Here is a 25,530-nt window from a genome sequence, read left to right as displayed (position 1 = left end):
ATTGTACTGCAAATTGCAAGAGCTTATTAAAAGGTTACAAGAAAATTGCCTAAAAATAGCTTAAAACAAACAAACAAACAAACAAAAAAACATGTAGAGAGAGTAAATCATTAAAAAATGATTAAAAAAAAAACACGAGAGAGATGAATGTAAAATTTTATTATGATATATTTAAAATTAGGTTACAGGGGGGAAAACATTATTATTATTATTATTATTATTACTACTACTACTACTACTACTACTACTACTATTATTAATATTATTATGATTATCTTTATTTATTTATTTATTTATTTTGCTAATTTTCTTTTAATTTGTCACTTTTTTAAGGGTATTTCCTATTTCTGATACTTTTCACTTATGAATTCCTTGCTTATATTTAGGTCATTCCTTGTTGCTCTTTGCCTTCTTTCCATGTTTTTCTTTTCTTTTTCTTTTTCTTTTTTTTTTTAGAAATCAAGCCAATTTGCTCAGGTTTCAAGGGGGCAATGAGGTTTTTCGAATTAATTGTTTTGTCATGTTTTCATTTTTAAAATTCTAATATTCGTTCTTGTTTTCTGTTTTATTTTGTTACTGGCTTCTCTCATTTCAAATCTGCTTTTGTGTGTTTTTCTGCCAGTTTTGATTGTCTGCCCCCTCCCATTACTTCCACCTGCCCCTCAGTATCCTGCAGTCTGCTCACCTCATGCTCACCTGTTTTCACTCCCCCAATTAGTCTTTCTCTGCTGCCCACTTTCTTTGTTCTTTGTCAGTTTGTGTTTTGTTTGGACCTCTGGTGCCTGCTCTCCATCTCCTGACTGATTTTGGGAGTCTAGCTTGTAAGCCTTTTTTTTTTTATAAATAAACCTTTAGATTTGTGTGTGTCATGTGCCTGGTCCTCCTACCCAACTCCTGCTATCAAAATGTGACAAAGTTAATGTAATGCTCTCAAACTGAAGGAATTGCATGGAGTCAAATGTGGTGGCGGATTACCAAAATAATTTACATTTATTGACAGTGTTAAGTGGATTTAAATTCACTAGTGGCAGGTCTGCATAACTTTAAGTCTTTACAAGATTTTGACCTTTATCTGTAAACTTTTGTTACTAAAACAATGAGTTGCCTTTCTAAACAGTGGCACATCTCCCTGTAGGCAACCATCAAGAATCACCCAGAGCCCCCCGATCCTCATAAAACAGGGTTTTTAAAAATGTTTTTCAGGTCAAGGACCCCTGAGTTTAAGAAAGATAAAACATGGACCCCCTTCTACATATATTGTGCAAAACAGAGCTTTTTAAACTGGGCCTACAATAACAAGTAGGGTGGTTATAAGTGTCATGAATAAAAAGAACCTTTTACATACAACAGTGAGCTCCCCGCTGAGAAAAAAACCCAGATTGACCAGCTTAATATGGTTAAACTGGTTGACCAGCTTGTTTGACCAGCTTAAAGTATATTTTTGCAGAATTTTTACCAGCTTGTGGTGGTTACTCTAGCTGGTTTATGCATTGAAGTTTTTATAAAATTGAAACCAAATCAATGTCCTTGAGTCCTTACAAAACAATCCATGCACAACTATTTGTTAACTATATAGTTGGCTTTGCTTTTATGGGCCGGTGCTGCACAGTGATTTTGCTTTAGCCATAGCTCACATGATTGCACCGGAGTCATGGGAAACAGTTAACCCATTATTAATGTTGTGTACTGTAAATGAAATGTTTTCTTTTTATGAACAGCCAATTTTTCTTTGCTGAAATTATTTTGGATTGAGTTTAGTGTGTATTTTCAGACATATATTAACTTTTAAAGATGGCAAGTAATGAATACAATAAATATAAAAGATTAAATTAATGGCAGTAGATATCATGAGGCATAATAATAATAATAATAATAATAATAATAATAATAATAATAATAATAATAATAATAATAATAATAATAATAATAATAAATAAATAAATAAATAATAATATTTTTTTACTTTTTGTAGGAAAGCTTGCCTATAGGGTGCCAGGGCCAGCCATCAGGTGCAGGAACAAAAAGAAAAGTTTTACTACAGAAATATGTTTGTAAAACTGTTTGTAAAATATGGTTATTAGTAGATGAACGTTAACACAGAAAGTGCAATCATTGGATCCTTTGGCAAAGGCAGACTGTCTAATTACAACAAGTTAAACTACAAAATATCCTGATATTGTGAATCAAAGAAATGCTGCTGCTGCAGTAGAAAATGTCAGTGAAAAGCACTGAGCTCTATTTGGCTCTGCAGTGGAAACAAGGCGGACTGACTGAGTGACGGGCTGAAGCCTCCAGTCAGTCGTGCCAACAGATCGACTATCTCCCATCACTCTGCAGCCACTGGACCCAAGAGCCCAGCACTCATGTACTGTACTCCGTTGTCAGACTCAATGCCAAATATCCCGTGCAAAGTAATCCCTCCAAACCCTCATGCTGTTTTATCTCATTATTTAACCTTGCAGACATTTAGTTTCCTCCTAATTTGCATTGCTTTTGTTAAATTTGAGACCAGATATCTGTTTTACAGACTAAAATTAATCAGATTTGGTTGATTGACATTAAACGACTGCCTTACTGCATTTAGAAAGTTAAAAACCCATGGAGCAAAACTTAAACCTGCCTCAATACATATTGTTGATACTGACGTCAAATTACTGAAATGTATGACAGAGGATGAGGGCCATATTGAAGAAAGACAAGATAAAAGATTAAACTTGTAAATTTAAAAGAAAAAAATTGCAATATTATAAGATTAAACTCATAATTTTTTATGGGACAAAAATGCAGATTAAAACCAGAGAGTCACATAAGATGGTATAAAAAGTGGCAATGTATGAATAAATGATCAGAAGTGATGGTCAAAATTATGAGATGATATTTTGGAAATTATGGACAGCAAATCTTACCAAATTATCCAACTTTCTGGTCTTAATCTGTGAGTTTATTTAGTAAAGTTATGAGTTTAATATCATAATATTACAACTTTTTTTCATAGTGTACAATTTTAGTATAATCATATTATTTTTTCTTTTAAATTTATTCTAGTAATTGTTTTTTAGTAAAGTTTAATCACGTTATATTACATTATTTATTCTCATATATTCTCATATGTTTTTCTGCTGAGACACATTGCCATTCAAACCTGTTTTTCTGTCTCCTGGTGGCCAAAAAGTTACACATACTAATTTTTTGGGGAAGAATTTATGATCAATTTAAGCTAAAAATGACTCAATAATCCGGTGTACGGTAGCCTATTCTTCCATGCTTTCCGTTAGCATGTTAGCATACACTGTGTTGATGTTAGCAACCCTGTATGCTAACACTGTGGCATATGAGGTGTGCCAAGGCTGCAAATTGTAAAAGATGCTAATACAAAAACTAAGTTATGGAGAGAAAAGGTATCATTTTTTAAACTTGATGGTATGCTTTGTTTAGCTGACTTAACTGAAAAACACATTTGCTAAGCTGATGGTAAAACCTAATTTAGCTGGTAGATAACTAGCTTATCAGTATCAGCTAACATTAGCTTTTGTTCGTTTTGTGCTCAAAGTAAATCGTTTGTCTTTTATCCAGTCAGACAATTTCACTAATTGCAGCATGCTAGCTCAGCTATAAACATTACAGTAATATTTTCAGTTACTTTTAAGTTGATTTTGGGCTATGTTTAGCTGCTGTAACTGACAAACGTATTTGCTAAGCTAATGTTAGCTTGCTACATTAGCTGGTATGAAGCTAGCTTAACAATGTTAGCTAACATTAGGCATTGTTTTGTTGTTTTGCTTTTTCTGTCGTTTAACCAATGTTGTGAACAGTTACAGTCACTTACTATAGCAAACTACCTGAGCTATAAATGATACATTTACAGTTTCAGTCACTTTTCAGTTGATGGTGGGCTTTATTATTATATATAACTGACAAACATTTTTGCTAAGCTAATATTTACTACCTACGTCAGCTAGTATAAAGCTAGCTTAAAAAAATTTGCTAACGTTAGACTTTTTATTTTTCTTTTTGCTTTCAACTGAAAATGTTTACTTTGTTTTATCCAAGTCAACTAATTTATCAAATTACAGCTAACTAGCTTAGCTACCACAGTAACATTAGCTGTTGTGCATGTCCATGTTAAAATGCAGTGCCATTTTTAGTCTGTTTTGTTTCCAGCAAAATAATCTCATATAAAATGAAAAATTAGGTAAAAAAAAAAGTTTGGTAGGTTAGTATTTAAGTTACTACTGATAGGTAAATGTCAGCTTGGTTATAATTGCTTTGCTGTGATATTAGTTGTCCCTTTATATGTTGCATAATAGTCAATTTTAAGAAATTATTAATATTGAATTATTCACTTTTGTGTTATATGTCATCCTTTCAGTTAAATCTCCTGTGGGTTTCTTTTCAAGCTTCGGATCTACATTTCAAGTCTTATTTGAGGGTAAGTGTGATGAATTATTTGTCAATTTTTCACAATATTTTAATGTGGAAAGCTGCTTAAACTTGTATGGTAGCAATGCAGCATTATTTTATTTTTATATAACTGAAATTATGTGTTTTTGTAGACATACCAGAATCCAGCACTGGCGAGTACAAAATCCTTTGGTAGACAACCCCACACTGCAAGAAGTGGTAGGTCATGTGGGCATGGCCCCAACTTACCCTCTACTTCATTGGAGATTTTTCGGGGATGCTGTAGTCCATCAAAGTTATATGTCATGTCAATGTCATATTATGCAACTTGTGTACAGTACACATAAAAAGTAAAAGTCGACAAATGACTTCGGCTAAAAAAAGAAATCAAGTTTTTACATTTCTGTTCAAATGGTGAAATTAATGGGATACAACATAAATTAGTCTGCTTTAGGGGTGCTGTAAGGTGTATTTTTTGCACTTGTTTTCGCTGTTTTTATTCTAACCTTGGCTAACCATATATTCCTATATTGCCAGACATGAGATCTCACTCTCTAAAAGAAATCCAAAAACTTTTTCCTTAACTATGTATTCAATGACGAAGGCCACAAAAGTATACTTCAACATTTAGTCAGTTCACTTATATATTTGTTTTTATATGAGTGTCTGTTTTATCTGTTGCTTTGTTGATGCCCACTGTGCCCAAAGATCAAAACGATCTTTCCCAGCAGCAGTAAATGTCACCCCTCCATCATGTATTGCACAGTGTTGTAAATAATCACTCAGCCCTTGTGAGGGTGCAGACCGAGTTTGTGATAGATGTTTGACTCTCAGGTGCAAGACTGACACGCCCGTCTTATTTAATTATTTCTGGATGTGGTTATGAAGTGGGCCTGGTTGTGTGTGTGAGTGCCTCTGGCTCAGCGTCACATTTTGACATTCGCTGTTGGAATGCAGAGTGAGGGAGTGAGCAGTGGCGAGGTCGGAGGTCAAAGAGTCTACAAAGAGTGTGATGCCAAAGACACTCAGAAGCTTTCCTGAAGTCGATGTGGACAGCACATAAGATGAAAAGCAAGCAAGAAACCATCAGTTCAAATGTGAACTATACGTGCTATGATGTTGCTGTAGTAAGATCTGAGTAACTGAGAATCTGAGAAACACGTTGCCAGAATTAGATTTTAACATTTTACTTAACTACAAACAAGCATAAGAACAGTTAAAATGACTTAAAACCACCAATAACAGCAGGCTGAGAACAAGTATTTCTAATATTTATAAAAGATTTATACCCATATACTTTTAGTGTTTTGTGTAAATCAGACACTGTGAGTAAGTATATACTTGCAATGAACGTATTGTACTTTGAAACACTTAGAGCCTGTTTACACCTGTTTCTGACAAGCGTTTCAGTGATCTGAACACAGATGGACAGCCGAGACACATTGCCATTCAAACCTAAGTCTATCATATGCCTTCAGCTGACCACTTTTGTTCAGATTCTGTTACTTCACTTATGCTAGAGGGTCAAAGGGCCCCTTGCAGTTATTACGTCCACTCGCACTAGTATTTTCGCTGATCACATTAGTGGTTATGTTAGTACAGCTGAAGATTTTTCTGGCAGAAGAATTCAACACGTCTCCTTTCATAGGGCAAAACGATGGATGGTCCACACAAGTTACTGAGCATTAGTGCACTATCACCATAGCAACCACCATGTTCTGCATTGATGAAGCATTTTTATGTGCTTTTTAAGGTTGCATTTTACTTTACAAAAGATATGTGGTCAAATGTGTACCAGACAACCTTGTCAAGTGGTCTGACTGGTCAAAACACAAGAAGTCTTGGTGGTACACTTGTATTTGGCTACACCAAACGTAGTATATATGGAGTTGACTTTGTCATGGGGAGGTGGACGGGATGGTGGATGGTATGACACCTAGACGACACGATTTTCAAGCTCCAGACCACTTTGTGAGTCCATCAAGCGACAAAACGCATTGGTTTTTTTTTTAGCTTGTTATCGCTTGTTTCCAGTGGATCTGAGCCATCAAACATGGTTGTTTTTTTCAGTGACCCATCACTGTTTTCACCAGGAATAGTTCCATGGAAACTGTTGTTTTTTACAGAGTTATGGCTGAATTTCCAGCCAGGATAGTGCCACCAAAAGTGGGGATTTTAGCCCAAAAATGGCCTTTTCCTCACCATAATCGTGGTTTTCATGCCTAAATCGAACCCCATTTGGGCTACATAATAATGCACAGATGCAGAACTTTAACCCCCATCAGCTGGGTTACTTTATGGACAAGTCCGAGTAAGGACCATTGGAATGACCAAGTCGTTTCAATACAAAAGCCTACAATCCATTTCTTATTAATTAATGAGTTTGGATTGTGTTAGGTGAAAACTTCAAGATGCTCAGGACAAGTCAAGGTCAAGTCTAGGAGTCAAAGCTCAGTTCTTTTGTCTGTAGCTCTGCGTTGATGTCTGTGCGATCGATGAATTTATCCATCAGGCAAAGGTGAAGTGACAGCACCAACAACAAATATGGTACAAAAAATTTATTTAGTAACAGTTTTGTAAACATTTGAGGTAAATGAACATTTACATCAACTTGTTCTTACAAAAGAATCATTCATACACAAGGCACTTCTCTTGTTTAAGACAGCATTGAAAACAGGTTGCTGTTCTGAGCATTGTGAGATGGATCCTACTCCCTGACGAGCCAGAGAAATCATGCTCTGCATGAAACGTAAGAGGAGAGAGGTTTTTGGAGGAGTCACGGGGACGACGGGCTTTGAACACAACATCCTGTCAGGGCTTCGTATGCAGGGTTAGGGAAGGGCCAGCTACCCAGCTAACATTCTCTCAACAGTGGAGTCGTCTGTTTTGATGTCTGTGAGAACATACCGAGTGAACACAAAGAAAAATACCCCAACTGTTTATTTCTCTCTCCTGCTGTTGTTTGTTTTTTTTTTAATCTTTAAACTCATCATTATCTGAGCTCGAGATAAATAAGTTTCGTTTTTTAATACTGCCTTTTTTATGAAGAGCCACTGCGTTTTAGTTTTAAGACATTTTTTTTCCTTTGAGGATCATAGAGATTGGCAGTTTTCTCGTCACGCTCGCTCTCTCGCTCTCACTCTCTCGCTCTCTCTACTACTACTACTACTACCAATATTAGCATTGTAGAACAGCAAGTTTTCTTTCCTAAATGTGCAAATCTTTATCAACTACCAAAATGTAAACTTTTGGGATCAAAAACAAATGCAGATAACAAAGATTTTTTTGTCATTTTGAACAAGAAACATGGATTGGGAAAGGCTGCTTTTACCTATGCATTGTGTCAGTGTTTGTTCTCCTCTTTGTGTTTCTGTTTGCACTAAATGTGATTTAAGCAACTTAAGATAGAGTATGAAACATTATATGGGTACAGATACTCTTACACCATACAGTACCATCATTTTGTAACCCCCGCCCCCCTAAAAAAAAACAAAAAACAGCTGCTACCACTTTGCTCTTACTCCAGTGTATTAGCCTGCACATTAACTGCTGGAAAAGTATTATTCCTATAAAATACTGTGCACAAACATATTAGTACTTAATCGTGTTTTTATGCCATGTGAGTACAATATTTCCAATGAGTTTCACAGTCTTACTGTGTACTTTCAACTCTGCCCTTGTGGTAAACTCACAGGATAATACAGTGGAGATTAAGGTTGCTGTAAAGCTAAAAAAAAAAAAAAAAAAGAAAACAAGTTTTTTAAGGTGAGTGCCTGGGTTGTGAATGAACCAAACAGCACAGTGACACAACAGAGACAGAGGACTGCGGCTGCTGATGAATTCAGTTAAAAGTTTGGGTTTCTAAAGATCTCTAAGTATCAGATGAACACAACAAAATAGAAGCCGTCAAGGTCGACTGCACCGTGGCGTTTTGATACTCGCCAGGTCATTTTGTTTAAATCGTAGCTGTTTTGCAACCACAAACTGACTACTACAAGTATGCAATTTATGAGTAAAATTCAATTTAAAAAAATAGCACTTTTCAGAATAAAACCAATGAAGAAGCAACGTGAAATGTGTGACGGTGAAAATCACTCAACTCCCCAAGTTGCTCTCGATCTTTAGCTGTGAGGGGGTTGTGGGTTTAAGGGCAAAAATATCTGCCAACAATCTAACTAAAAAAATAGCAGTTTAAAGTCTAACAAAAGAGCTATGGGAGGCTGTTTGTCTGAGTGAACATGTAGAATATTATTCTTTAGATGGTGGCTGCCGTGTGTTTTCATATTTTCAAGATTCTTTGAAGGCAATATCTCGTCATTTGTGCATATAGTGCAGAGCATTTCTCTTTTCAGACATGTTGACTGAAGGTGATGCTGACAGAGGAAGGCGCACGGGACTCTGCTCCTATTTTCCTGTCTTGTAAACTAACAGCATAGTGGGAACATTTTGATCTCTGTTATTGACAATGTGGTGCTTGTAGAGACCCAGGTGCATTCTGGGAATCAAAGGGATGACTTCTACCAGCAGTTTTGACCCATATCCCGTCCACACTGCGCCTGTCTGTTAATTCTGAGGACTCTGGGATTATCACATCAGTCCGTTCCTATCCATTTTTGTTTCAGTTATAATATATATTGTCTCTGCAGAGAAGTGCAGCAATGGATCATGGGTAAACCAAGCTATCCAGCTTTAAAAATCTGTCAGTGAATCGGTGAGTTGTAGGGCTACACATGCTGGCATGCACACCAACAAGAAACACAGTACATGTATGTTTGTTGATGAAATTTCTTCCTGGATGAGTTATGTTTAACACAACAGGTGTTTGGTAAAAATCAGGAAGTGATGCAGCAACTGAGGTCAAAGGACAAACGCTGGAACAACCTGTTGACATGTAGTGCAACACGCAGTTCACGTTGTGCTGCTGGTTTAACTGCAATACCAGATAAAAATGATTAACAAGATATATGAGCTATTGTCCGGCTACACATGAAATAACTGATCTGTACAATGATGCCAGCTACCTGTGCTTCCTCCAAAAAAAAAAAAAAAAAATCCAGACATTGTTTTGACAAATAATCATTTTCATTTGAAGTCCTTTAGGCTCAACAAAAAGAAGAAAGAAAACACCGTGAGATCTCCCCCCCAAAACCAAACATGTTGCCGAGATGTGTCCATTTTGATGCAAAATTATGACATCACAATGTCCTTCGCTCCATGTGGGCGGAGCCGTCTGACTTCATAGCACTGCATGATCACATATTGTGTGCATAAATTAAGACCATCCAAAAAAAACAAACCTTGCCTCAACTACTCTGCAACTCACCGATTGCACTAAATCAACGACCGCTGCTGATCAAGTCATTTCACATTTGCCCAAACCATTTGTTTTTCTGCTTTCTTGTCTCTTGTCACCTTGCCTTTTTCTGTTTTTTGACTTTTTTTTGTTTTTTGATTTTTTTTTCCTTTATGCATGTGAGATTTTTTTTTGTCTGAGAATCAGTGTTTGGGGGTTGGGTTTGGGGAAGCGGGGTGTTGGTCAGGGAGGGTTTAGGGACATGAAAGGGTTGAAGGGATTCAGACAGCCAGGTCGCTCGGCCTGGCCCTGATGCTGCTGCTCTTGCTGGCCCGACTGAGCCGTCGAGGGTCTGTGCTGACCGTTACTGGAGGCTCGTGCATCTCCACAGTGGTGGTGGTGACATGGCCTTCCTCCTGCTCGCTCTTCCCCCCACTCCAGCTGCCTGCGTTGGACACAGTGTCGGGGCTGCTGCTGCTGGAGGCGGCAGTGGCAGTTGAGTTGGGGATGTTGGTGTTACTGGTGGTGTTGCTGGTTGGAGGGAGCAGTGCAGCATCGATGGGCTGCTGCTCCTTGTCAGTGCTGGTGGAGGAAGAGGAAGATGGGGAGGGGGAGGTGGCCTTCATCTCCCGAGTCTGCTGCTCGGTGGCCAGGTTGGCCCAGTTCTGCTGCGTGGCCAGCCTGTGGTTGTTGTTGTTGCTGATGTAGTAGTGGGAGGAGGGGGAGGGCTGGTGGAGGGACTCCTCCCGCTGGAGTTCGTCCATCTTGAACTCCGCTGCCGAAGGCACGGCTGCCGGCACCATGGGCGGCAGGAACGCCCCGCTGCCCGCCGTCACATCTGTGTAGTTGGGTGGGTAGCTGAGGCTGGATGGGGCAGTTCTGGAGGCCGAGGCCAAACACTCAGGCTCTGCAATGTCGACGCGGCGCAGCGACTCGTGGTCGGGGGCAAACTCATTCGTCATGCCCTGTTTAACTTTCTTCCATCCAAGGTGATAGATCTCTAACAAATTCAGCAAAAGAGACACGCAAGCCACCACAAGCATAAATATAATAAAAATAGTCTTTTCAGTGGGCCTCGATATGAAGCAGTCAACGGTGTTGGGGCAGGGCCAACGTGCACACTTGTACAGGGGCCTCAGCTGGAAGCCATAGAGGAAATACTGGCCCAAAATGAATCCCACTTCAAACAGGGTCTTGAAAATAATGTTGAACACATAGGTACGCAGCAATGCGCCTCTGATACGGATTTTGCCATGCTCGTCCCTGATTGGCGGCTTCTCTTTCTTGCCGCCACCTCCACCTCCAGCATCTCCACCATTTCTATAAAGGAGTTCTTTCTCCTCTTGGAACCTGTTTGCTTTGCGCATCTCCTCCTCCTTCTCTTTCCGCTTCTCCTCCATGCGGACGATGTGTAGCACGTGGCCCAGGTAGATGAGAGTCGGTGTGGACACAAAGATGATCTGCAACACCCAGAAGCGAATGTGCGAGATAGGGAAGGCCTCGTCGTAGCAGACGTTCTCGCAACCGGGCTGTTGGGTGTTGCAGGTGAAGTCGGACTGCTCGTCGCCCCAGACCTCTTCGGCTGCGGCCCCCAGCACCAGGATCCTGAAGATGAAGAGGACAGTCAGCCAGACTTTGCCGATGACCGTTGAGTGCTCCTGAGCGTTCTCCAACAGCCGCCCCAGAAAGCTCCAGTCGCCCATGCTTCAAGATTTCTAGCCTATGGAGAAAGTACAGGCTGGAGGGGGCCACAAAGGGAGGAAAACAAAAAGAGAACAAACAGAAAGTTTAAAAAATTCATATGAGCCTGTGCTCGAAGTCGATCTGAGTTGATCTTTGCCAGATAAGGCCTTACCCCGAGGTTAAACACTCTGCACATACGAACACACAAGAAGACACAAGGACATGGAGGAGAGTGGAAGTGACGACTGGACTCCGACATATTTATCTTTTTCATAAAACGCTTAGCAGAACAAGGTCTTTATAGAAAACTGCCTCATAGGCTACGGATATCGATAAATCGAAACACAGCATTCGCCTCAAACACAGACGCTTTTTCGCCGCCCGTATACTGTATAGGCCACCTGTTTGACTGAACGCTGGTTCACTCTCCCTTTCTTTCTCTCTCTCTGTTAGGCCCGTCTCTCTCTCACCTGCTCGCTCCACTGCCCAGCAGGCATGTGCTGAGATCAACATTATAATGTTCGAAAACAGCATTTAGCAGCGATGGGGCTCTGGTGTGGCACATGCACGCACGCACGCACACACACACACACACACACACACACACACACACACACACACAGAAACAAATACTGACACAGACACACCACCCTCCCTTCCTCTCTTGCTCTGTCAACTGTAACACTAAAGCCGAAGGGATCAAATAGAAATATTTTTTACTGTAATAACGGACGATAATATAATAACTGTGTGACAAATTCTGATTTACAGTTAGAAATAAGCTTTTTTTAGTTAAAAAAAACTCAAAGTAGGTATTTTAATGTGAAAATTCTTAACTTTTTTTGTCCCTTTAATTAATTGAATTATTACATTTTTAAAATATCAGAAAGATTTCTTGAAATGCTTGCTGTGTTTCAACAATCACCAAAACTGCAAATATATTGAAAAATTCTGACAAATATCTCACATATCTCACATTTGAAAAGCTGAAATTTAGAGGATGTTTAGCTATTCTGCTTGATAAATGAGTTTTGTCAATTAATTTTACATTGATTACTAATTTTCTTTACCACTACATTTGATATTTTTAATGTCACAGCTTTTACATTTATAGCTGACATTTAAACAAGCTATTCAAACTACATTTTAAAATGTAAGTAAAAACAGATTTATATTTATATTTAGATGCATTATGTCCTCCACTGAGATGGACAGGTGACAATGTGCTTCGAAAAAATCAAGTACATCTTTTAGACATTATTACATACATCAGACACTCAGTATTCAAGCAGAAAATTCATCACATACAAACAGAGCAGAGGAGAAACTTACTAAAATATTCTTGTATTGTAGGTAATAAATCCATCGACTAGGGTTCACAATATGTATGACACCTGGAAGAGAAAAAACATGATTCAAACAATTTTCTCTAAGACTTGAATAAAGTTGGCAGATCATAACGAGTGAACATAACTTTATTTGAATAGTCCGCCTACTGATGTTTATAGTGTTTTTAACATTTCAAAACCTGATTAGTTGAGATTCAACAATTCAACAGTTTTGCCTTGTAGATGTTTATAGAGTACAATGTGACAATTTACAACATACTTTCAGAGTAGTTTAGTAAACTGTTCTCTCAACCTATGTAGCACTGGTTGAGTGAATTATTCAGAGAATGTGTAGGTGTTCATGAGTTGTCACATATAAACCTCAGACTACAGAATAAACTACAACTAATAAACTGTTGAAATGTAACAAATACCATATAAACTATTATAATTAAATTGTATGTTAGTATAGAAGTAAATAGTATAATTTTCATAACACCATTTTTCTTTTAAAAATACCTGTTATGAATACTGGTAATGAGCAGTGGTGGAATGTAACTCTACATTTGGTCAAGTACTGTACTCATGTACAGTTTTGAGGTACTTGTACTTTACTCCAATATGTCCATTTTATTCTACTTTCTACGTCTACTCCACTGTAAAAAATAAACTCTTAGTTGTAACTTGAAAAAGTTAGTGTCAGGGCTGCCTTAAAATTTTAAGTTCACTGAATTTAGGAAGGCAAGTGAAAGTACTTTCTTTAATGATACAATTTCAGATACTTTACATTTCAATTCATAGCTTTAGTTAGTTTCTTTGCAGATTTAGATTATCAATATAATTATATTAAAATTTAATGTAATATTATACACTATAAAAAGAGATTATTTGTTTTAACGTTTAAAAAAAAGTTATTGTCCAGGCTGCCTTGAAACTTTAATAAAGTCAAGTTGAGGTAATTTTTATAATGATTCAACTTGTCTTAAAACTTAAAACCTTGAAATTTTAAGGCAGCCTGGACACTAACTTTTTTTAGAAGTTAAAACAAATAGTTTCTTTTTACAGCTTAGGTTAACCTTCCCTGCAGTATATACAGCAGTTAATAGCAGGTGCAATGTCAAAGTGATAGACACATTAATTCATCACTTACAAGCCAGTAAAGTCGCCTATATGATTCTGAAATAGGCCATTCTGCACAGAGTACTTTTGGTACTTTAGGTACATTTTGACGCTAATACCTTCGTACTTTTACTTAAGTGTTGAATGCAGGACTTTAACTTGTGACAAAGCATTTTACACTGTCTAATTGCTTTTTTTGTACTTTAGTAAAAGATTTGAGCTCTTTTTCAATCACTTGTAATAAATAGTAAATTAAGTGGTATAAGTTTTAAGGATACTGCAGTCATTAAACCCAGAGAGAGTCAAAAAGTGTATCATCTGACCTTGTGGTGAATTAATATCTTCTGGCAAACTTTGAAACCATTTCTGTCAGTTTCACAGGTATTTGTGGCATTTCTGTCGGCCGGTGATGAATGCAACAGACAGAGACAGGTTCAAATACAAAGCATACCTGCCAAGCTCACAATACAGACTGTGCCAGAGTCCCCAGACTCCCTTTAAGCTTTGTCCGGCTTTTGTCTCACTCTTCTTGTTTAGTAAAACTGAAGTTTAATTACCTGATTAACGTGCCGTTCTTCATTTACTTGGAAACACTTTACTCCCATTTTTATGCACAGGCAAATTTTCACAGAAGTGTTTATCCGTCATACCTTTAGACCGGAGATGTCATACTTAAACACGAAAAGCAAATCCATCTGCCATCGTTGGTGCCATCATTTGAGTGCGTTGAAAGGCGTGTAGACCTCCCGCGGCTGCAGCGACCCTCCCTCTGACTCCCAAACCTGTCGCCTCCCTTTCAGCTCAACAAACTATTTTTTTCTAAATGCTGCCTCTCAAACTCATTCATGCACAAACTTTTTCCAGTCTGACTGTCTGTCCCGGGCCCGTTAACTTGCGCAAGGAAAAGTTTTTTTTCCCCCTACTTTTGTTGTTGTTAGTTTTTGGAGGCGGCTCGGAGTCGGAGATGGGGCTCGGTTAAACGGAGCTGCCTCCCGTTTCCAGCCATGTCTGAACTGTCACATTGTGTGACCATGCATGAGTGAATCCACAGAGTCATCAGCCCGTCCGGTGTCACACCACGCCCCTGCCAGCCTCCTCAAAACCTGTCCGAAATGTGCGCAAAAGTTGCCGGAAATGTGTCCCCCGACGTTTGCGCGCAATTTGTTCAAAACCTGAACATGCTTTATAAGTTTTCACGGGCAAACCACTTTAACATTTCACAAAAGTTTGCCCCAAATGCTCTAAACTCTCACAACAGCCATGCTACAATCTAAATACATAAATAAAAACAATAGTAGTTACGCCTGTAGCACCTAATAAGGTAACTCTTTGAAAATGTAATAACACACCAAAATGACAAAAAAGAGACTTTACATTACATTTTCAATCAAGTTAAGCGCACATTTTATTACATTTTCAAAAAGTGCTACAAGGCCTACTTTATTTTAAAAGTAAAAGCATCATTAAATTGTCATTAGGTCACTATAAACTCACTGCTGACCATATAAACACACTATCTATATAAATTGTTATCCTACTTTAGGATATTCTTAAAAAGCTGATATCTGGTGATTAAAGGGAGCACAATTTTGAGAAAAAAACACAGGGCAACCATATTACTAATATTTTAGCATTCCCACACCCCATGAGGCAGACATATTAAAAAAGATAAATAACCACGCAGTTTTGTTTTCACTGATTTATGAAAAAAGACTTCAAGGATCAAAGTGCAATTGTGATAAAAAACAGTTACAAAAAACAGTCACCAACATTTAATGTCTTCATCTCTTGCTCAGAAAGCTTTCTGTTCATTTCTATGTTGTGTGCTGTTAAAGGCAGACTGCTACTATATACAAAGATATTTGTAAAAAATAGTTTCGGGACTGGAATGATCAGGCTTGTCCCTTTAAAATTATTTCAGTATCACAAATCAGAATGTCATTCAGCTGTTACAGAAAGCAAGCTGTCAGAGGTCAATGCAAACCAGACAAACAAAACAATTTAAAATGTTATTTTTCTTGCATCATCTATGACAATGCATGATTTTTTAGATCTTTGGTCAAAACTTTTCTCGCCTACTTAAAAATGTCAACATTACACTTCATGATGTATCACATACCCCTCTCCGATCTTTTCAAATCACTGTTCTCTGTTCACATAAAGTGATTTATTTTAAAAACACAGATGTGACTAATCCAGCGCAGTTATTCCTGGATTGGAGGGAACACAAAGACATTTTCACTTTGAGATCGGCCCGTAGTTCCTCGTGTTAAGAGTGCGAGCGGCGATTAGTGTGGTGGCTAAAATAAGGTACATGCTGAAAGCTGATACAGCCAGCTGGGGTCAGTACACGCTGCAGCAACAAGACAAGTCCAAATAGCGCAGGACTGCCTGGTCTGGGCTGAACAGAACAACTTCTGGACGGGATTTAGAAAAACAAAGAGTGTAGGCTTTTACCTCAATATTGGGTTTAGGAATAAGCTGATGATAACAATAAATAACCTTCAGGAGCAATCAAATAACACATTTTTTTTCAACTTCATACTGCTACTTCAGGGGCAAAAACAAGTGTTAAAAAATGCAGAAATATGAAGTCAAATATTCAATAATTCATGCTTGGAAATTACTATAAGGCGGACAGATTTAGTATCTTTACAAACTTCAAACATCTTGTTATTCAAAATAACATTCTGTACAAAAAAACTCTGAATTAATATTTCAGTGACATTAGTTCTTACTTTTTTCTTTTTAGACTAAAATATCCAGATCCTGATCAATAATGCAGCGTGATTTGTTTGGGACACTTCTTGCACTTAAAGGGTCTTACACAGTCAAAACATATCTTGCAAATATGCAACACACTCTCAGTGTGTTTAGTTTATTTAACCCTTTGAAACCTGGATTGATATCAGTTTTCTGGTGCTGCATTCAGACGACTTTTTACAAGCTATTTGACGCTTTGAAACCTGAGCATGTTGGTTTGACTTCTTTTGGAAACATGGGGAAATAAGGCAATGAGTAACAAGAAATTAGTAAAAGGTGGCAAGAAAATTACCTTAAAATTAGTTTTTAAAAAATGTTATTAATTATTAGAATAATTTTAAATTTACATTATCTTGCAGAAAAAAAATAAAATACATCAAACTTTCAGCACCTTTTGGGTCATTTTCGTGTTTTTTTCTTTTGTAATTATTTTTGTTTTGTTTTGCTATTTTCAGATGATTTTCTTTTTACTGATTCTTTGCTAATATTTGTGCCATGTCTTCTTAAGTTGCTCTGTGCCTTCTCCCCATGTCATGGAAAACATAAAAACCAGTTTGTTCAGGTTTTTAAGTATTAACTTGTGTATAGAAACCCTTCATCCACTTTTAATTCAAGTAAAAGACAATAGACATTTTCATTTGATTGAACAGCAAAGAGCATTAAACCACCGTGGCGTGGTGGGTAAGACTTCATGTTATAAAGTATCATCTCATCTCTCATTTTGTGCAACACACTTCTCAGTAATTATAAACACACTAAAAATGCAAAAAAATAGTAATATTATTATTATTATTTTTAAAGTCTAACTATTTTTAACTTCGTGCTTACTTAACGCCACATTTTTGTTTCTCCTTCACTTGTCATAACTTCATTTGTTCTCCCTCCTCTTCACCAAAACACCAAACAAATCATTCAGGCTTCGAGGAAAGTGTTTGTGCTCGTAGGAGGGGGTGCGGGGGTGGGGGTCTACTAACAACCACTAGGTGTCAGCGTAGACTCATTCTTTCACCGGTTCATAACATTCAAGCAACTTAGAAAAGTGAACAGTAAATTAAAACCTTCACCATGTATCCACTGTGAAAAAAGTAAGGTGACACGTGATAATGTGGAAGCTCCACAGATTAAAAGATGCTGATAAAACCCGAAATAGGCTCTTTAAGTAACACTGGTGGGGATTCTACCAGATTTCAGAAGAGGGACCAAGTGTCCCATGCAAAACTATTCAGGTACTTCACTTCAGGGCACAAAGGAGGTCTGCACACTGTAGGCTCCACATATATAGGTAATTCTTCTCTTTTTTTGATTATTTAGGCAATATTTTGACCTACAAGAATATCTTATAGACAAAAATATTGCCTTGAAACCAGAAAAAAAGAGAAATAAACTCTTTATTTAAAGCCTACATGCAGTCCCCCTGTGTGCCCTGAAATTCTACCAGATTTCGAGTTAAACTGTTGTATGATCCATATTTTTTTTTTTGTTGTTGTTTTTTGGGTCAGGGGAGAATTTCTGACTGCCTTTAGAGTCAAATATTAAGGCCAAGCAAATATTCATATAATACAGACCAGACCAACGCTGTCTCCTAGAAATTCTGTCTATATGTTACTAAATTACATTTGCAATGTAACTGCTGCCTGAATTATTCTCAGAGACAATGTTCAGCTTGCCAAGGAGGTGGATGTGGACAACAGCGAGTGTACAAAGTGCTGGACCTTGGCATTATAATTTAGGGTTAGGTTTAGGCAACAAGCACACTTTGGTTAAGGGAATATCGTGATTTAGGTTAAATATTAATAAAAAAAAAGTTTTAAATACTAATTCTGTAGTCACTATGAAGGGATAATGTATTGCAAGATTGCCTATTTTAGCAGAACGACACATGAGCATGGGCGCATTATGTGGACAGTGGCCCCCTGGGCATATATATGGAGCAAGACACACATACTTAGTGGTGGTTTTTTTCTGTGTTTTTTTTAGTCATTCATCTTTTAGTGGGCTTAAGTGTCCTTGTGGTTGTTTTGTGTGTCTTTGGGGATATTTTGAGACTCTTCCCCGATTTGCATAAGCCAGGTGAGACCATAATGATGATGTGAGTGTGCATCAGTCTGAACTCGGTGCTGCCTCGCTTTATATCCAGAAATTAAAATTCAATCAGGGCCAATCAGGAATCCGTATTGTAGTTGACAACGTAAGCAGCCAATCAGGAACTGCATAGTAGTTGATGGCATAAAATGCAGGTTTGAAAAACTCCCAAGCTCCCAAAGCAACAGCTAATTCTACTGTTAACAGAGTAAACACAGCAATAAGGGATGTTACTGCAGAAATCTAGTCAATAAAAACAATTAAACAAGAGCAAGTCTATGCACTTGCTGAGATTGGAAAAGACATTTTAGCCATTCTTCCAACTGGATTTGGCAAAGGCTTGATTTACTAAATGGCTTCATTAGTGATGAAGAGGACACACAGATTGGCTGATGGAGTTTGTCAGTCAAGGCGAGTAATAACGCCCACACAAAATGTTTGTGTGGCAGCGAGTCCAGACTGATACAGAGAGAGAAACAAAATGTTGAGCTCATATCAACACGGTCTTACCACGTTAGGTTTGTATGTGTGAATTTGCAAATGGAGGCCAGGGGGCCACCTGATACTCTGAGCCCGTCAGTAGTCAATTCATGGTTGTCAGTGAACGTTTTGCTGATAAGTTCAGTATCAACAGTTTTGCGACTTGCCAGGGACATTAATTAATTTCCTCATTATGTCATAAGAAAAAATAATTCGCTCTGCATTGCGTTTCCCTCAAACCTTATTTGCTGTTTAAAATGAGTTGTATATAAACATAATTTCTATGAGACAGAGCTGCTGTCTAGCTGGTCTAATCTATAATGTGGTAATTTTAAGCAACCATTGTCGCAGTTTTACCTTCCAGTGAGACAATTTTGGTGTATGCTCACATTTAGAGCCTTATTACCAAACTTTAGACACAATCTGTGACACTTACAGGTGACTAGATTTACAGTTTGGCCCTTTCTTCTTCTCTGGTATCACCCCACATCTGTTCTTCAACACATCTTGTCTCTGGTCGAATCAGTGGACGAAGACAGCAGCATCTCGTTCCTCTTGTTCTCCAGATGGGAATTATCCCTCGTCATGCTGTCCGTGTGAGTGTACGGGTGTTTCCTCTTGTTCGAGCACCTCATGAGCGCCTTGACGACGAGATAGCACAGCTCAGCTATATTGAGCACCATACAGATGGCCGACGAAGACACCATGAAGATGGTGAAGATGGTCTTCTCTGTTGGCCTGGAGATGAAGCAGTCCACCTTGTTGGGGCAGGGCCACTGCTCGCACTTCACCAGCCGGGGCATTTGGAAGCCGTCGTAGACGAAGTACAGCGCATACATGAAGCCACCTTCAAAGATGAGTCGGAAGAACAAGCTGCAGGTGTAGGTCCACCACAGTGGGCCTGTGATTGGCAGACGTCTCTTCTTCAGTGTCTCCAGGTCATTATCCGTCATCTTCTCAGTGCGGTTGGAGGCCAGCATGGTCTTCTTATCCCCTCGTTTCCTGTAGGCCACGTGCATGGCCACCAGCAGGGCTGGAGTGGACACAAATATAAGCTGCAGGCACCACAAGCGGATATGCGACACAGGAAAGAAGTGGTCATAGCAGACGTTTTTGCAGCCAGGCTGCTGCGTGTTGCATGTGAAGTCCGACTGCTCATCTCCCCAGACGCTCTCAGCAGCCAGGACCAGGATAGTGATACGGAAGATGAAAAGGACAGAAAGCCAAATCTTTCCCAGACTGGTGGAGTGTTTGTTGACACCGCCCAGCTGGGCGTAGAGCGCTCCCCAACTCATTGTGGCAAGGAGGACACTGGGAGTTCAATTAACCTGCAGAAGGCAAGATTTAGGCAGAAGGTTAACAGCCTAGAAAACCCAAAGTTCAGCAATGCTGATTAAGAAAATCTGACTATCTACGTTTAACACAGAGCCTCTAAATCTCTAAAGGCCAGAGATTATACCTGTTGTTGGCCTACAGTTCCTTTCCTTGTAGATTATCTTGTGGTATTTTAATGTTTTGGCAATGCATAGCAGAGAGTAGAGTTATTTTTTGGCAAATATATCATGGCATGGGTCATAAGTGGGATTTTAAAGAATGAGTGTTAGGCCCTGTCTAAACATATACAGATCATTTCATAAACAGATATTTTCTTCAAAGTTTTGACCTCTTGTCTACACGGAAACAGTTTTAGGTCATTAAAACCTGGATGGATTTTTAAAACGGTTAATCTTCTTTAAAAGTATGCTTTGTAGGTGTTGATAGGGCTTCTAATAAGGTTGCAGATTATAACAAACTGAAACTTTGTGCACCTGACAGGTGTGTAGAAGAGCTATGGTGAATGATGTGAACATGTGAAAAACGACAATGGTCCTATCTAGAGCCAGTGTTTGGTTTGTCCATTCTGGGCTACTGTACAACATGGCATCTCAGTGAGAGAGGACCCCCTCTGTATTTAGATAGAAACGGCTCATTTTAAGGTGACAAAACACAACAATTCTTAGTTTCAGTTGATGAAAACATAGTAATGAATATAATTTCTGCCAATATATGCCCCGAAATTCTACATAGAGATGGAAAACAGACCCCAAACTGTGGGACACAGAGCTCCAGGTCTATTATAGATGGGACATAAAAAGTGCCAATGCCAGTGCAACAAACTTCAAAAAGCAGCCACCAGTGCCTTATTTTTGGCTTTTGGTAACAGTTCCTTTCAGCAGCCAGATAATGATACATACAATACTGAAAAGATATTATTTCTAATTTTTGATCACTTTTGCAACCAAGTTAATACTGTTGTACTTCTACAAAAAGATTTCAACACATTTGAACTCTAAAAAACTAATTTAACTATTATCTGAATATTTAAGTCTCAATAGTTATTTATTAACACGATAATAACTTTGAAAATGTCTTAAATTGATGTGATCTATTTTAAAAAGTATGTTGCTTTTCTTCCACTGCACTCCTTGTACTCCAAGGGTGTGATTTTTTTAAAAGACAGAAGTAAACATACTAGTAGAAGTAGAAAGTACCGCGGATACAGTATTGAGTGGAATAAAATCGCAAAAAAGATGGATATCGTCCTTAAATCTCCATTTAAACCCATCTCTTTTCTTATTTGGATACATTATACAATCTGCACTTTCTTCTTTCTTCTTACTGTACTTTAAAATAAATGATCATTTTCGCATATCAGTAATTGCTTTTAAGATGAGAACACATGATTACTAAAAGGCAATTTGAGGTTTTCCCGACGTGATTCAATTAATGGGATTTTACCTTCAATAACTGCACGGCGCACACAGTTTTTCTACAGACATAAATCACGCTAAATAGCTGCACACTTACTAAGCGAAAGGTCGACTTTATTATTGTCAGGTAGACCTAATTGTTGCCTGTTGAGCTTCTGTCATCAGTACATCTATTTCAAGAAATTAGATCAAAGTTCAGAGAGTTCACAAATCTCAGAGCTCACCTGTCTCTGTAGGAGTTACCCCTAAACGCGTCAAAACGTTTCCATAAGGGGAAACGAAATAATCCTGTGTGAGTGTGATGTGAAAAATGTCCTCCGCGCTCCAAAAGGAGGGTCAGCTCGTCTTAAACTCGTCTTCCAGCTTAGTGGGAGACGCACCTGCCCTGCTTTTAACGTTACATCTGCAGGAGGGAGGAGCCGGGGTGGGGCCAGACCTGCAGGGCACCCAATGAAGGAGGCAGACTTTTTGTCTCTTACTTAACAGACGTTTTAATTATATGATTATTCTTAAGATCATTTGGACAGTTTTGGGGAATTAAACTACATTGATGGAGCTCAGGAGTTTTTTGCTTGTTTGTTTTTTTCCCAAAGGCTGGGTAAAGGGTTTAGTGGCACAGCCACACTGTAAAATTTGACACATTGATCTTTCTTAAAAAAAATCTTGCAAACTGATTGCCTTGAAAAAAAAAAAAAAAAAAAAAAAAATAAAGACAAATATTTATGATAATCTAAATTTAGCTGTATTAACTTAATTTTGTTGGTCACTGTAACTTAAAAATAACAAGTGAAATCACCATGTTCTTTTTAGGCGTTATCACCTTTAGTAAACCAAGTCAGTCTGACTAAACTTGATTGTGACGAAGAGGATTTTACCAATAGTGAAGTGAGGAGATCTGCAATTTTATTTTATTAACATGTTTAAGAAAATACAGATATGACTGGTGATTAGTTTTAGGAGAATGCAGATAAATAGCACAGCAAACTTGGATTGATTTGATTTAATTAAACATGTCATTTTTAAACTGCAACATCTTCACAAAATTAGGTAAATATGACCAAATGTTTAAGCAAACTTAACAATTAGATATAAAGTTAACATAAATTAAGATATTTCTAATTACTTACATTTTTCAAGGCAATCTGTATTCTATAATTTTTTAAGTAAAATCAACTTGTCAGGTATTACAGTGCGTGATTCACAGCGTGTTGGCAAATTTAAGTGGAATTTAATTTTCTGATCTTGTGTTAACTGGCTTTCAACAGAGTATTATTTATGACTACTTGCATGTCGTCTAACATTATTAAATTGGAAGCAAACGCCTGCTGCTTCACATTCTGCCCTCGTGGAGGATGTTATGAGCCACCTGCATTTGGTAAAGATTGAATTCTCAATTCACAAAAGCATGGTCGACCTTCCTGACATCGTTTCTCTCTTCCTTTCCTCTTATTTTTTCTCTGTCTTTCTTTTTCTCATTTTTAAAAATAATAGAATAATTTTATCTGTGAAAAATATATATTATAAACTTGCTTGCGATGCTAAACATGTATGATAACTTACCCTTTAGGGTATTTTTATTCTGTCAAACAATGTTTTCTATATATTTGTATCAGATATTCTTTTTTCACTCCTATGCCAAATTCAGCTGTTTGTTTAACTTTGAAAACTTCAGAAAATGACTTTGTTAGAAGTTAAATTAACATAATAGAGTATAGCTTGAGTAAATGTCTTTAAACATCTTATATTTAATGTACTTATACATCAAAACTAATTTTATGATATTAAATGTGCTCAAGTTTTGATAGTAAAAGTACATGTAAATAATGTTGCTAGAAAAGCAAGCAGTCCGAATTTTGAGAATGATGAAGTTATTTCTTCGTTACATACACCACCTTAAAAATGGAGCGCACATTACACTTGAAAAAAACAAAAACAAGGTCGTTCTCGCAAGGATTTACAAAACAAAAATCAAGTTTTTCATACCTTCACATTCCTTCGTTTGTCTGTTCGCCCCTTCCTCCATCCTTCCTTCCCTACGTATTTTGTAGTGGCTAAATGCTCTGGGAAAATGTGGTGTACTAACATTTAAAGATAAATACATATACTGTAACAAAGTATATCACTTCATTACATTACATCACAAGTTACTTTTAAGGTTTAATTCACTTGTGTAGTAAGTTTCCCGTTTAAGTTTTAGTTTTTAAGTGAAAATCAGTCTCATGTGACCTCAGTCAAGCTCGTAATTTCTGCATGTTTTGGGGAAAAAATCTATTAAAATTGTCATAATAATCCATCTGATATCTTCAATCAAATGAATGATATGTCATTTCTATTATCTGCGTTGATGAAATAATCAGTGCTGACTTCGTGTTATGAATGTTATGAATAACATGGTACTTCAAGTTTTAAAACATGTAGAAATATTTAAAAAGTGGCCACAAAACTGCCCAGGGTGACATTTGTTTAACCTCTTTAGCACCTCCCTGTCTCTCTTTCATACAGTATACTGTATAATGTGTGTACAGTAGTGTTCCTCTGTTTGCTGTGCATGTCCGTCTGTCTCCTTTCTCTCGCTTCAGCTTTCTCAATGACACTTATACTAATATATCGTATTCCTACTACTTCACTACTTCACTACTTCAATTATACTGACTTCATATTCACCCTTCCTCTGTCTCATTCTCTCCTTCTGCTCCCTCCCTCTCTCTTTCTCTCTCATTGTCTCCCCATTCCCTTTTTTTTGTCTCCCCATCTCTCTATCTGCCCCCACCCCGCTCTGTCTCTCTTTCTCTACCTCTCTTTCTCTGTTCCCCGTCTCTCACTCCCTCATCTCATTGTCTCTCTCCCTCCCTCCCTCCATCTGTCACTCACTCCCTTTCTCTCTCTCTGTTTCTTACGTTCTCCCTCCCTCTTTTTCTCTCTCGTCTTCTTCCCTTCCCCTCTTTCCCTCTCCCTCCCCTTTTTCTCTCTTGCTTTCTCCTCCCTCCCTCCCTCCCTCCCTTTTATCTTTCTCTCTCTCTCAGTTCAATTGAATTCAAAGTGCTTTATCAGCAAGAGTTTCAAAATGATATTGCCAAAACATCAAAATACAAATTATCCAAATATTTGGACTGTACACAATAATTGCCTAATATTAACATGAACAAAACAAAACATTATGATTGACACTGTAACCTTCAAACATGTTTATATTTTTAAATTATCTTCTTATTTTTCATAACTAAAACCTTTCTGACAGAATATTTAGTGTCCGAATTAATATGTTGATATAGACCAACACTGTATTGAACCTTTAATTTATATATACTTGCTGTATATAATCTTCACTGTAGAAATGTTTATATTCTTGTTTTGGTTGTAACGGTGCACATCTCATAAGCCACACAGTACAATCATGTGATGGTCACTCTGGCCTGGTATCACTGTGAAATGAAATCTGCAACATAAGCGGAGCAGAAATGTCACAGCGAGTGTAAAAAGCACTCGTGACATGTTTCGTTCTTTGTTTCGTGGGAGTCAGGAACTTATCAGTGTCCAGTTAATGCAACACAAATCATCCATTTGTTCCGCTGGAGGGAACACAGACCACTGCATTACTCAGATTCATTTCATTTTTCATTTCATTTTCATT

The 25,530-nt window shown here is 37.8% G+C and overlaps 3 protein-coding genes across 4 annotated transcripts in view; 1 reads left to right on the top strand and 2 right to left on the bottom strand.

Moving 5' to 3' along the window:
* Window positions 1-692: 692 nt before the first annotated feature.
* ift88 (intraflagellar transport 88 homolog) overlaps window positions 693-25,530 on the top strand; it is a 91,401-nt gene continuing 66,563 nt past the window's right edge. The window contains exons 1-3 of the mRNA XM_088083593.1: window positions 693-821; window positions 4,370-4,429; window positions 4,554-4,620. The gene's annotated coding sequence lies outside the window, so the exon portion shown is untranslated. The remainder of the gene's footprint in view (window positions 822-4,369; window positions 4,430-4,553; window positions 4,621-25,530) is intronic.
* On the bottom strand, window positions 6,945-14,856 carry gja3 (gap junction protein, alpha 3). 2 transcript variants are annotated; one of them, XM_042494506.2, is made up of 3 exons: window positions 14,475-14,856; window positions 12,710-12,771; window positions 6,945-11,432 (listed from the first exon to the last, which is right to left on the bottom strand). In XM_042494506.2, the coding sequence occupies exon 3, from the start codon at window positions 11,395-11,397 to the stop codon at window positions 9,976-9,978; it is 1,422 nt and encodes a 473-aa protein (XP_042350440.2). In that variant the 5' UTR covers window positions 11,398-11,432; window positions 12,710-12,771; window positions 14,475-14,856; the 3' UTR covers window positions 6,945-9,975. The 2 variants fall into 2 exon arrangements, with proteins under 2 accessions (XP_042350440.2, XP_087939718.1); XM_088083592.1 differs by lacking the exons at window positions 12,710-12,771; window positions 14,475-14,856 and adding an exon at window positions 11,550-11,898.
* On the bottom strand, window positions 15,509-24,745 carry gjb8 (gap junction protein beta 8). The gene is made up of 2 exons (XM_042494509.2): window positions 22,124-24,745; window positions 15,509-20,477 (listed from the first exon to the last, which is right to left on the bottom strand). Exon 2 carries the CDS (start codon window positions 20,442-20,444, stop codon window positions 19,647-19,649), a length of 798 nt encoding a protein of 265 aa, XP_042350443.2. The 5' UTR covers window positions 20,445-20,477; window positions 22,124-24,745; the 3' UTR covers window positions 15,509-19,646.

This window comes from Plectropomus leopardus, chromosome 10 (assembly GCF_026936395.1).
Source record: "Plectropomus leopardus strain MGB_pleo_1.0 chromosome 10, ASM2693639v1, whole genome shotgun sequence".
Lineage (NCBI taxonomy): Eukaryota > Metazoa > Chordata > Actinopteri > Perciformes > Serranidae > Plectropomus > Plectropomus leopardus.
This window is presented reverse-complemented; position numbering and strand designations above follow the sequence as displayed.

Bases quoted from the DNA above. Each gene is read 5' to 3' on its own strand.
- gja3 (XM_042494506.2), bottom strand. From the start codon at position 11,397: ATGGGCGACTGGAGCTTTCTGGGGCGGCTGTTGGAGAACGCTCAGGAG.
- gjb8 (XM_042494509.2), bottom strand. From the start codon at position 20,444: ATGAGTTGGGGAGCGCTCTACGCCCAGCTGGGCGGTGTCAACAAACAC.